At 47.5% G+C, this 12,303-nt stretch overlaps 2 protein-coding genes across 2 annotated transcripts; both read right to left on the bottom strand.

Annotated features, from left to right (window-relative positions):
• Positions 1-833: 833 nt before the first annotated feature.
• BCL2L15 (BCL2-like 15) lies at positions 834-4,624 on the bottom strand. Its single transcript, XM_010578694.1, has 4 exons — positions 4,387-4,624; positions 2,383-2,525; positions 1,417-1,632; positions 834-890 (listed from the first exon to the last, which is right to left on the bottom strand). Exons 1-4 carry the CDS (start codon positions 4,490-4,492, stop codon positions 873-875), a joined length of 483 nt encoding a protein of 160 aa, XP_010576996.1. The 5' UTR covers positions 4,493-4,624; the 3' UTR covers positions 834-872.
• Positions 4,625-5,326: 702 nt separating this feature from the next.
• Positions 5,327-12,269, bottom strand: AP4B1 (adaptor-related protein complex 4, beta 1 subunit). The gene is made up of 8 exons (XM_010578680.1): positions 12,136-12,269; positions 11,508-11,655; positions 10,329-10,825; positions 9,510-9,593; positions 8,464-8,567; positions 8,056-8,263; positions 7,467-7,751; positions 5,327-7,191 (listed from the first exon to the last, which is right to left on the bottom strand). Exons 1-8 carry the CDS (start codon positions 12,263-12,265, stop codon positions 6,764-6,766), a joined length of 1,884 nt encoding a protein of 627 aa, XP_010576982.1. The 5' UTR covers positions 12,266-12,269; the 3' UTR covers positions 5,327-6,763.
• Between the last annotated feature and the right edge of the window lie 34 nt (positions 12,270-12,303).

Below are 12,303 nucleotides of genomic sequence, written 5' to 3'. Positions count from 1 at the left end.
TGTGCAAAAAGAGAGCATCAAATCTGACTCCAGTAGACTATAGAAATCAAATTACTTATGCCAGCCTAATTCACCTCACTCACTCTCGTTAACACTCACAGGTACTCTAAAAAAACCCCATAGGACAAAGTGGAGGTCATTCCGAAGTGGGAAGAAGATGCAGAGAGCAAAGTTCTCGAAGGACATCCACTTCCTCTACTTGCAGAACTGGGGAAAAAACTAAACTAATCAAAACTAAAAACCACCCCCCAAAAAAACAAAAAAAAGGTATGGGAGTCACTACCTTGATCTATCCAATATCTCACATTTTGCACAAAGACTTCAGATTAGCTGTGCCAAGTCTGTTTCTCTTTCTGATTGTAACTAGAGTCATTAAATGTATTCCCCTCTTGTGTTTTCTTGCAGATCAGGTACAGAATAGCTACAAGATTTCTGTATCCAGTTTCTAAAAGGCAAAGGGCTGCTGATCACTCTGAAAGAGCCATCACTTGCAGATTAAAATAATGTCAAATGTTAATTTTTAAAAAATAAGCCTTTGAATCATGTGAGAGGAACCAAGAGATCTTTAGAATAACTAATGGAAACATGTTTTAAAACATTCACCTGATGAGTCTGCAGCACTAACCTAGAAACCTTGAATAAGAGTGAAGCCTGCTTTTATGGCTATATTTAAGAGAAACACAAGAAGAAAAACGAATTAGTAACAACAAACATTTATTCATTTTTGCTTGTGGTGATACAGAATCTCTTTTACATATTGCTTATGTGTAGAACTCTGCTTGCAGTCTCCAGAAGAAGTACAACAGCATTTTTCCAGTTAAATCAATGACAAGCCCAGCTTCACCTTCTGGAAAGTAGTATAGCCCTTTCTCTCAATTGTCCAAGTTCTCCTGAAAACAAACAAAAAACCCCATGTGTATGTGTTTTAGAGAAAGAATTCAAGGCAGGTTTAAAGGAAACAGCAGGAAGAGAAGGACATGGGATGGAGGGATGAATGACCTGCCTCCTGCTGTGACCTTCTCCTGGACCAATTTTTTCCCTTCCCTGGGTAAAACGCACCAAGTGGGGTTTGTAAAGCTGCATGAGCAGGACAGTGCTTTTTGTATGGCCCATCCTTCATTACCTTGATTCTCATCTAAGGGAGCAAGCTGAGCTTCCAAGATACTGAGATAAGGAATTGAACCCTGAGACAGAGAAGCAGATGGGACTTTTGACACTGACTCCAGTAAGACTTCACTGAGGTGTTGAGCAAAGCCATGCCCCCACGGCTATACGCAGAGTTAGCTGGTGCGCGTGTCTTGCAGGACACGCTGGGTATCGGTGACGAGCCATATGAGGCAGGTGGGAGAGGTGAGAGACACAAAGGAAGAGCCATAAATGCCCAGGCAAACATCACCACCACCTTCACACCCTTACCCATCCGCCGCAGGCCTCAATGTATTTTCTCACTCGAAAATTTCCATTAATCACTTTTATGAGTTGGTTGGGATGCACCATAGCTGGGACTTTCTTAGCAACATACATTAGCAATTTCACAGATACACGGAGAAAGACTCTCTCATAGACCATCTCAGGGTTCTGGTCACTCCAGCTCCTGCTGAGGGAGTCCACAGCAGCCCCAAACTTCTCCATCTGGAAGCATCGAGAGGACAGTTTGAGCTTCTTTTTAAATGACAGCATGATAAGTACGTCTTGGCTCAAAATCCAACATTGAGTTCAATTCCTGCATTTGCTTCTTCTACCCACGACTAGAGCAGGTGACCCCACACAGCATAGGACATTCAAGGCAGGGCTGTCCTTTACCGTGGCTTGTACAAGCCGCAGCACAGTTGAAGGACTGGGGAGGACAGCCGGTAGCCTAACCAGAACTGCAACGAACACGAAGCTAGAGCTGCCTGCAGCACTTGCGCTGGAAGTGTGCTGGCACGAGAGCTCTGGCTGCAGGGCAGGCTGGAGCCAGATCGTCTGCAGCAGGCTGGAGAACCCGCTCTGTTCCTCTCGCCACAGTCTTCCTCCTTTCCCCCCTCCACACACTAGCTGCCCCCACCAACTCCAGAGCATCTCCTGTGACCATGGGCCAGCACAGGCAGCTCCAGGGCTTCTCGGGTGATAAAAAGCAGCTCCTTTGGAAGAGAGGAGGAGAAAGGGCAGGTCCCACTGCGCCTTGTCTGGCTTCTGTCCCGGTGGCTTGTGTGCTGCCCACGACACAGAAATGAAGGGATGCTGTGGGGTATCGTGCCCCTTCCCCTCAGATCCCCCCCGACTCCTGCAGCATAAGCTGTGCTGCTCCCCAGTTTTTTCCCATTCTCTGACACAAGGTGAGACAAGGCTGGCCTACAGACCAGAAGCTGGCCAGGCCAGGCAGGACAAGCTGCGCCTTACCTTTCCCTTGAGCACTTCAGCAAGAGCCTCCGAGGAAACCCTTTCAAAATCCATGTTGCACTGGTCCCCCATCTGCCGCAGACGACTGGCGACCACAACCGGGTCAAACCTGGTTTGAGGCTCTCCTGCCAACTGCATAGGCTCTAGAGCAGAGAGAGCAAGGTGAGGGCTTTCAGCATAATGCATTAAAGGCAGAGAAAGAGAACCCACACTTGACAGCCCAGCCCCTTTAGCTGCCTACTGCCTCCAAAACGCTGCCTTCGGCAGGCACTATGGTAGTTACTGCCTCAAGCACTCGGGAGGTTAATGCAGGGTAGACCTCTGACAAGACATATTAGGAAACGTAAAACCAAAGTCCCTAAGAGATATCATACAGCTGTTCACGTATCCATTGATTTACAGGGACCAAGAGGCTCTGTGCCATGGGTTTGTCCAGATCTCCTTCCTCCCACCTCTGCTGCTTCGTGCTCAAGTCTCAGTTCATTCCCACTCCTGTTTCTCCATGGACATCCCTAACGCCTCTCTTTCACCCCTCTGGGTTCTGGCAGCTCCTTCCTCCCAGGCTGCCAGAAGCAAGCAAGGCAAGTCAGCAGAGTTGGAGAACATCTTATCTCTCTCTTCCAACTGCAGTCACACAGCAGCAGCAATCGGATGGCAAAGTCCTGCCTGCGTTCCCCCAGCATTTTGAGGCTGCAGATCATCGTGTGCAGTCTTCAGAGAGTTTAGATATTATACTCAAGGTCTCTTCTGAGCAAGCGCAAATTGCAACTTTTCAAAGTGTCATAGCGACTCAAATTTGGGAAGGTTTTCACAAAGGAGCAAAAGGCATACTTCAGAAATTTCAAGTATATAAAACCATTAAGTAATTTAGCTGAGAAGTTCTAAAGTGGGGGAGTGCCTCAGTTAAAGCATTTTCCCCTTAAAGCATCCTGAGGGGAAAAAAACCAACAGAGTATTATTTATTTTTTCTGAATATTACCAAAACAAGGTTCAGCCAGAAGGAGCTACCCAATGCTGAAAGTTTCAGCAAAACTATTTCCACGTTTGGCAAAGTTACAAGGAACTGAAAGCAGGATCTTTCGACATAAAGCGCTAGGCAACTTTATCTGGAGGCATCACTTCCTGATCCACCCCCCCTCCCTCATCCAGTCACTAATTCCAGTTCAGCTCGTCTCATTCGGGTGCTGGCACTTGGCGCCTGCAGCCCTGGGCAGAAGCCTGCGTCTCCTGGGGCTCTGGGGCAGTTTTAGAGTGCTGAGGACAGCACAGGCAGAGGCACAAGCGTCTAATCCAGGAGAGGGAAATGAGCAATATGCTAACGGAGACTTCTTCTTTAGGCAAAATGACGAACTTCCATGAACCTTTTGAGAACTGGACTTTGCTTGCTCTCTGGTGTCAGCAAGATCCCAGTGTCTCTTGGGACATTTTAACTACTTTGTTGCCAAGAAAATAACAGGAAAAGCAATATAAATATGGGTGAAATTCTGGGTTTCTTGCAGCATTGCCCAGCAAACCAAACTAGCCCAAATGATATTGGGCATTTGGGAAGCAAAGACCACATTCCGTCTTACACATTAAAGCAACTGTTTTTGTCCAATAAGAAATATGAGCTTTCTTTTTGATAGCGACAGTTAAAATGTGTCCCACCCCCTTGGTTTGGAGCAAGTCAGGACCTATGGACCTGCGCAGGGCCCAGCAGCCAGCAGCACCTTCCCTGCCGGCGCTGCCTGCTGCCGGCACCCACAGCCCCGTGGGGTGGAAAGCAGGGTGGCTGTCCTTCACATCCCCCATTGCCCGGCCCTGCCAAGGCAGACTGCTCCTGTGGGCTGCCCGGCATTCAGACAACTTGCTCTAACTTTTCTCCCAAAACAGATAGCTTGGAAGTCATCACAATCCTGCGTTTTAGGAAACCCAACCCCAAGCTACAGCCTCCTTCCTTTAAGTGTTCCATCCTCTATCATCTGCAGCAAAGAAACCATTTTTATCTCCCACAACAGGCCTTACCCTCTGAGTCTGTCTCCAGGCTCCGGCACTGACTCTCATCTTCACTTAGGAGGTCAGAGAACAAGGCTTCCACAACACATGCTGTCTGCTCCTCAAAGGTTGCCATTGCAGCATGTCTCCCCACCGCAGAGTGGGCAGGGACACCACCGCAGCTGCTTTTATGTGCGGGTGAGCTTTGCCTCTGGATTTTGGCTTCCTTTTCCCAAAGCTGCACAGGTTCTTCCTTCTGGGAAGAGTATGGCCCCAGCCTCCTCCCTGGGACAGCGCAACACACCAATATTTGCTCTAACTCTCGTCATTCAAGCTATGGGTGTGGTTTAGTTTCAAAGTAAGTCGTTTCTGTTAAGATCAACTGAAATAAGTATTTACAAGTTATCAAAGACTGCTGACCTGTTCATTCATTAAGAAAGGGGTCTGGATAAAAGGCTAGAAGCTCCAAGTCCCATCCCAAGCAAAGACCAGGCTTGGTCTAGCCACAGCAGAGTAAATCATAGCTTGCCAACAAGCTACCAACTATTTTTTTTCTGAAAACTGCATAATCCCAATGCTCCAATGCAGCTCTCCATAAGGACAGGAATACAGCATATGCATAACGACACTGGAGACTGTTAATAGGAGCCCTGCTACAACTGACTTCTTACCTACCTTTGCATTCACCTGTAGGTAGTTTACCTGTTACAGTAATTTGGCATATGAGACTGAAATTAATTATTGCATGATTGCTCCTTAAAGCTTTGCTTCAAGGAAGTTGGGAGAGAAAAGCCCTGTCTGACACAAAGCCAGGAACTGGACTGCAGTCCGTCCAGATCCACAGTAGTGATCGGATAACTCCATCCCACAGACTTAAGAGTTGAATGAACAAGTACTCCAGAAAACAGGCACGAATGATTCACATTTTTATTAGGAAAATCAGAAATAAAATCTAAAGCCTGTTGTTTAACAGTGACAGCAGTGTTTCAGTGAAGTGCATGGAAGGCATATTGCAATTTAAAGGCACAATACAGTCATTAAAAGAAATTAAAAATTAAAAGAAATTAAAAATTAAAAGAAATCTTACAGAATAGAGTTAACAAAGCTACTCCTTACAAGAGTGCCATAAAGCCCGGTTATAGTAACCTATGTACCGCAACCTTAAGCCAAAGAACCTTCTTCAGGGTTTTGCCACTGTGTAAAACGTGGCTGTGACACAGAAATTCCTCATGACACTGTACAAAGTCTGACTCTCCCTAACTTTCAATAGAGCAGATGGAGTGCTGTTACCACACTCTTCAAAAAACAAATCCCGAGGCTGGCCAGAGTATAACTTTAAAAACTGTAAAAATTTAGCCACACAGTTACTGCACCATCTCATATACTGTACGGTGAGGACAGGATGACAGTACTGCACAGAAATAAGTACTACACAGAAAACAAACCTTTAAATGCCCATTCTAGTTATGAAATAACAAATAGTAAAAATTAGTATCAGCCAAAATTTAATATTCCATACAGGTTAATTATCTAAACAGCAATTCTTCCGTTACTGGTGTGAGTACCAAGGACTGAGAGCTCACTGACATGGCCAAAGTGATGCAGGCTACAAAACTCAGGCCATATTAACTCACGCAAACACATCATACACAACCTGCACACTCCTGCATTTCCTTACAGGCACCCTGGCCACAGGGAGTTGAGGGGGGAACTTCAGAGAGGGTAATTCATGACTACAGTAACACATTTCAACTATAAAATACACTTCTTTCTCTTGAAAAAGAAACATGCCGGTTCCAGTAAGCACAACGTACCCTGTCCACCCGTCTCCGACGGAGCAGAGCTCCATTCACCCGTAAGTGAAGCCACTAATGAAATCTGTCTATCAGACAGAAAAATAAATCACATGTAAAGGGAGCCAAGAACTAAATACTTCTCTTCACTGCACCATTCCTCTTAATGTGAGATAAGTAGCAGAGTCCTGGAGTTTCTGAACTTTTATGAATTATTTACAACTCTCACAAAAAACCTCTCCAACACACATCCCTGAATTTTGCTCATTTCTGGTTCCATCAGTAATGTTAGTGTCTTGTGATAATCACTGTAGATGCCACCACTTCTGTGACTCACACCAGAAGCAGCAGGCTCACAAATGCATTACCTTGTCCCTTCCCCAGCCCAGAGGGAGGACAGACCCTTCACCCTGCCCCATTCACCAGCTGCAGCAATGCCATACCTGCCACCTGCAGCTACCCCCACACCACGTGTGCCTTCCAGGCCCAGGAAAGGGATGCTAACACTCCCACAGTTTAAAAGTACAAAACCAGCATCAGGTATGGCAAATGAAGCCAGAGAAATAAACTTTTCCTGTGCCCTGAGCAAGCATCCTACAGGGAGCAGGGACCAATTAGGACCCGAGTCCGGCAACTGTCCCCATGACTGTCCTTAATGCCGAAACAAAGGTTTGCAGTGCCTCCGGCTTTGCCTCGCTCTGCTTCACTGAAACCTGCATCTCTGAATCTGCCGCCTCAAGCAAGAGCTCTGTTAGGAAGAGGCAACCTGTGTCATCCTGAGCACTGAGATAAGCTTTCCATGGCTGGACGCCAGCCTTGCTCATAGCAATAGTATGGATGTGGACAACATGAAGAGCCGTCTGTATGGTATCTGGATGAACAGTCCCACACCAGGGCAGAGAGAGGTGGCAGCTCATCTCCAGGCTCAGCCAGTTCTTCTCAAACTGTTCTGCAGTCAGGTAAACATCAGGAATTAAGGTCAGGCTGCTTGTATCGGGATGAACCTTGAGGACTTCTTTATTCCCTTCAGAAATCAGTGACTCTGAAATGAAACCACAAACATGTGAGATGTAGCATACAAGGTGCAGCTCCCAATTTCACGAAGAACATCTTATGAAGTCATCAGATGAAGAAGGCTGGAATCACAGCGCCTCCAGCAGCATCCCCTGGACTAGTGAGGTGGTGATCAGCCATGCATTGCACAAGGTAGTCAGAACACTAAGTCAGCATTCTCAAAGTACTGTGATCTTCTTCCAAAGAAACCCACATCTACCGGCAAGGGGAAAATGGATCCCAGGTGAAGGTGAGGCAGGTTACCTGTGTCTCTGTTCCTGGAGTCAGTACAAGGAGAACAAGTGTAAGACAGTTCTGCTGGCTGGTGAGCAGTCACAAGTGCCCAGCATTCTCTGCCATAAACTGGTGCAAGAGTGTTAAACTCTGAAGCCCATGTATTCACAGATCGCTCGGTTTGGTCTTCCAGGAGCCCCAGGGAGGGGTCAGACTTGGGGCTACACAGGACCCGTTTCACTTCTTCCACACCAGACTGCAAAAGGCGATAGTAGAACAATCCACGGTCTCGTACTGCCATATCCATCTCCTCCTCTGTGAATTAGAGAGAGACATAATTTATGGAGAATTCTATCATCCAGATTTCCCCGAAGTACTAACCCTTAATTACTAAAAACAGATTCTCAGGGATACAGTGTAAGCCTGTTACACTCACCAACCAGACAGCTAGGGGCCAAGTAGCAGCCTAAGGCATAAAGCCACCTTACCTTGCCATCCTGGATGGTCTCCTCACAGCTAGGATGCTGACACACAGCATCCATGCACTGGAGACACAGCCAAACCAGGTCCCAAAAAGCCTGTACTACAGCTTCAGTGAAACAGAATGAAGGGAACTCACCTATGCAGTAGTAGAGCAGTCTCCCTAGCATGTCCTGACACTCAGCAGGACGAGACAGGAAAAGTCGCACCAATGCTGTCAGAAGCTCCATCTTCACTGCTGGGAACATCTCTGATTTCACATTCTCCACAAAGTCCTCTAAAACATAGGGGGCATTTGGTACTTTCTCACCATGTGCGCCCAGGAGCCAGATCAGCGCTTGCTTGCCCTGAAGGAAACACAGAAAAAATAGCATATAGGTGCTGTTCACCAGAAAGACCGCATTGACGTGAAATAAACAGATTCAAGAGAACAAGTCCTCTGAAGATCTCTGATCTTTGCCCGCCAATCACCAGCCAAAGGAAAGCCAAACAGTCATTGCCCACCCATCCTCAACAGCTGCCAGCCCATGGCATAAAGGCACCTTACCTCACTGTCCTGGATGGTGTCCTCACAGCTAGGCAGTGCCCGACACACTGCATCCGTGCACTGGGGACACAGCCAAACCAGGTCCCGAAAAGCCTGTACTACCGCTGCAATGAAACAAAATGCTCAGCATTCCCCAAGAGTTATAAAACCACTGGTGGGGGGAGGGGAAATTCCAAAAAAAAACCCCACTCGAAACTTTGCAAATCTTAGCTAGGGAGGTCAGTGCCTTGCTTGTGACTGATTTGAGACACCCTTCTTCAAAGTCCCATGACACTGCGTTTGTCAGAGCAAAGCTGCACCAAGTCTAAAATAAAGCACTGAAACTTCAGATTGTTCCTCTGGCTGCTGGAAAGTAATCATTCTTCTGGACATTCCCCAGCCTTTAAAAAGACAGTGACTCATGATGCTTCAGACACACAAGGTTAGAATGACAAATTAAAACTAACACCAATTCAAAACGAGTCTCATGAACTTTAGGTCAAAATTTTAAGGGCTCTGCTGCCCACTTACAGAAACACCAGCGCTTCCGAGATCTAATTCAACAGCTGAGCGCAAGCATTTGATTTTCAAAACTGAAAGCAAGACCACTTAAAGGAGAGGGCAGAAACAGCAATGATATGCAGTTAGATCTGAGGGCAGCAAAAGAAAAAGAGAAGCCTGGGTACAACTGAATCAGACTATTATATGAGGAACAGAAATCACAAAGATTTAAAAGATCCATTAATCATCTTGGCCCTCAAACAGTCACTAAAATGGTCTGCGAGTCCCTCACTCCCTCGGAGGTGGCAGCCAGAAAGGAGTCTCCACATCAGACCATGAAGGCAGCTATGACCATCTCCCCGTTCACCACAAAGAGTAGTTCCTAAGGAAGGAAAAACTGTCCAGTCACACTATATACCCCCAACTCCACCAGGAAGACTTCCACCTGAAGTTGCCAATTAAATTAACAGCCAAGTGCTTCTGAGACCCTTGAGTTTGGGATCACAAGCCCCAGCAAGGCCAATTCCTGAAAGCATAAGCCAGGCAAACAACCTGCAGATGATTACCTGAAGTGATATGTTCCTGCTGAAGCCCCAGGAGCTCTGTCAGAATCCCCACACACTGTTCTGTGTATGTCCTAGCAATATTGCCTGCAGAGATGCCAAAGGACATAAAAGTCAACCTTTTAGCAGAGTGAAATATGAACCACGAGCCCAACTATTCATCACAAACTCACTTTAAAGAAACAGTCTTTCTCTTTTCCTTTTTGACTACTATTTCTGAAAGCATAGTCAAATGAACTTGTTCGCCACACAATGGATATGTTTCTTTTTCTGAAGCCATGCCTCAGAAGAATTCTGAACTTTTCTTAAATGTAACACATAAGAAAGGCATTTTAGCATCCCTGGCTTTCTTCTTATGTATACTATAGAAACGTACCTATTTTAAAGCTTACAAAACCAAAACTAAAGTGCCCCAAATCACCTTAACTCTGCCCCCATCACAACTCAAAAGAACAAGCAGGTATTAGAGCAGCTCCTCCATCCACTACGCAGTTTCATTCAATACTATAAGGCTCATTAATAAGATGAAATGACACAATTCCTTTAGAGCATCTCATCAGAGCACAGACATTTGAACGAGATTCAAGGACATTATGCGCAACCTGAAACAGTTCAATGCCAGGACTTCTGAAAGAATCAGCACAATCGTGGTTTAGAAACACACTCACACAAAACATTCCTGGGGAGGCTGCTCTATAGAAGGCTGTACTGCTTCAGGACAGATCAGTTATTTGGCATTTGGCCAGATAAACTTCAGCAGAGAAAGGCCCACCTTAAAGATCTAGGGCTGCAGCTGCTCCTGAGGCAGGACACAGCTCTTACCTATGGCGAAGATCGCCCCTTGGGCAAGCTCTACTGATACATCAGTGCAATAGCCCTTCAGCTCCTCCAGCACTTGCTGTACATTTTCATCATTTACCAGCTCACACAACACCTCCATCTTCTGGCATTTGATGTAGTGGGGCTCTGAATACAAACAGAAGAACTTTTTGTAGTGGCTGCTAAAATGGCCAGGAAGGCTACCAAGGATCTGACGTACATGGCACAGCGCAGTGAAGCAGAGCTCCCTGCTCTCAGAGGTGCAGGCAGACAGCAGCGGTCCCTTCACTCTCACCAAAACATCTGCCTGCACATGTGGGTACTCCCTGGCCAGCACTAGGAAAAGCTTGGTGGCTGCCATCACAACGCTGGGGCTGCTGCTTTTGAGATAGCCATCCAGTAAATTGAGTATGTCGAAGAGTTCCTCCTCGCTGCGGGGTTTGTAACGCAGAAGGAAGGTAAGCACCTCACTTTGCCCCCACTGATCCAGATCAGCCATCCTGCCAAGAGAATAAACACAGTTTGCAGGAGTCAAGAAGCGCACAAAGATCTGTGCTGGGCAGAGTAGAGGCCTTAGCCTCTGAGCTTCTTACGGTCTCTTTTCCAAACCAAATGCCATGCTTCAGAAGTAGATACCACAATTTTATCACAAGAGAATCGACCAGTGTATGCACATAGGCTTAACTCAGTTATCAGTCATGTGCACTTTTGCTGGTGCTCTAAGCCAGACAGCAACATTGACAAGAACCCTGGGCAGAGCAATACTCCTCTTTTGCCAGATCATGTAGAATTACCTGCAGAAAAGTTAATTTCTTCAAGCAATAGATGAGTTATATACCTTTCAACGGGTTGGGAGAGACATACTAGAACATACCTGTCCCATAAATATCATGTGTACCCACACCACCACCCCCCCAACCTAATCACATTAACCTACAATTGCAAAACAAACCACCAGCTGAAGCAAAGACTCCCTGGAAAAGCACGGCATCTCAGATTTCTCTTAAGACCTTAGCATAGAAGCAATTTAGTTTCTCTTAGGGTGGGCACTTCCACCTTTGGGTGCCTGACACCTCCCTTCGAGTTCTGACAGGAGCCCAGAAATACCCACTCTGGTAGCACACAAAACCCAAGAACAAGAATGAAGCGTCCAGCAGCACCTTAGTATCAAAGAAAACAAACCTGTTGAGGAGATGATGGGCAATGGGTTTGTTGATGACAACTCCTCCCTCCTTCTTCAAGATCTCTTCTAAGGCCCTCAGACAATTCACGACTACAATGGGATCCTGGTCACGAAGCAAACTGTACAGCTCATTCACTAACGCACCATCTGCGAAGAAGCAGAGGTCCTTATATCAAATTCTGTTGACACGCTGCCACTCAATCGCTGTCTGTAAGCATTTATCAGGAGCAAAAGGTACGGCTTGAACTGGGAGAAGCGCTCAACAAAACCGGCAGCTCTACAGCAACACCTGCCCTTGGCACAACTTTTCCCTGAAGGTCTGCAGGTGCGAGGACGGCAACCCGGCCGACCAGGGACTGCGGAAAAGCCGGGTGCTGCGGGAAGCCCTGCAAAAGCAGGTACGCAAGGGGAGCTCTGGCGTGGGACCTCCTTTCTCCGCTCACCGTCCTCCTCCTTCTCCCTCCCTCTCTCTCGCAGCCGCGGCAGCCCGGAGGCAGGGCACCGCGCCCGGGGCTGGCTCTTGGCAGCCGTGTGCCCCGGCCCCGGGGCGACCCCCGCCTGCAGCCCAGCGAGCGCTCCCCCGCGGAGGCCAGCCCTGCGCGGCCCGGCGCGAACCCCCCCCCTTACCCACTTCGGAGTCCCCCTGCAGTTGCAGCATCTTGGCGCAGCCGAGCACGGCCGCTCTCCGCACGTAGGAGGCCTTGTCCCGCAGGCCGCTGAGGAGGGGCTGCTGCAGGTACTCCTGGATGCCGGGCATCCTGCGGGCGGGCGGCCGGGCTTTAGCGGGCCGCCGCC

Source organism: Haliaeetus leucocephalus, unplaced genomic scaffold (genome assembly GCF_000737465.1).
Source record: "Haliaeetus leucocephalus isolate CR32 unplaced genomic scaffold, Haliaeetus_leucocephalus-4.0 Scaffold68, whole genome shotgun sequence".
Classification (NCBI taxonomy): Eukaryota; Metazoa; Chordata; class Aves; order Accipitriformes; family Accipitridae; genus Haliaeetus; species Haliaeetus leucocephalus.
Note: the sequence above shows the minus strand (reverse complement) of the source record. Positions and strands in the feature narration are given on the sequence as shown.

Bases quoted from the DNA above. Each gene is read 5' to 3' on its own strand.
- BCL2L15 (XM_010578694.1), bottom strand. From the start codon at position 4,492: ATGGCAACCTTTGAGGAGCAGACAGCATGTGTTGTGGAAGCCTTGTTC. The intron at 2,526-4,386 runs GTAAGGCCTGTT...TCTCTGCTCTAG, and splicing joins CCTGGAGACAGACTCAGAGG to AGCCTATGCAGTTGGCAGGA. The intron at 1,633-2,382 runs GTAAGGCGCAGC...CGATGCTTCCAG, and splicing joins CTGAAGTGCTCAAGGGAAAG to ATGGAGAAGTTTGGGGCTGC.
- AP4B1 (XM_010578680.1), bottom strand. From the start codon at position 12,265: ATGCCCGGCATCCAGGAGTACCTGCAGCAGCCCCTCCTCAGCGGCCTG. The intron at 9,594-10,328 runs GTAAGAGCTGTG...GCATCTCTGCAG, and splicing joins AGGGGCGATCTTCGCCATAG to GCAATATTGCTAGGACATAC. The intron at 7,752-8,055 runs GTGAGTTCCCTT...TCTAATTCACAG, and splicing joins ACTGCTCTACTACTGCATAG to AGGAGGAGATGGATATGGCA.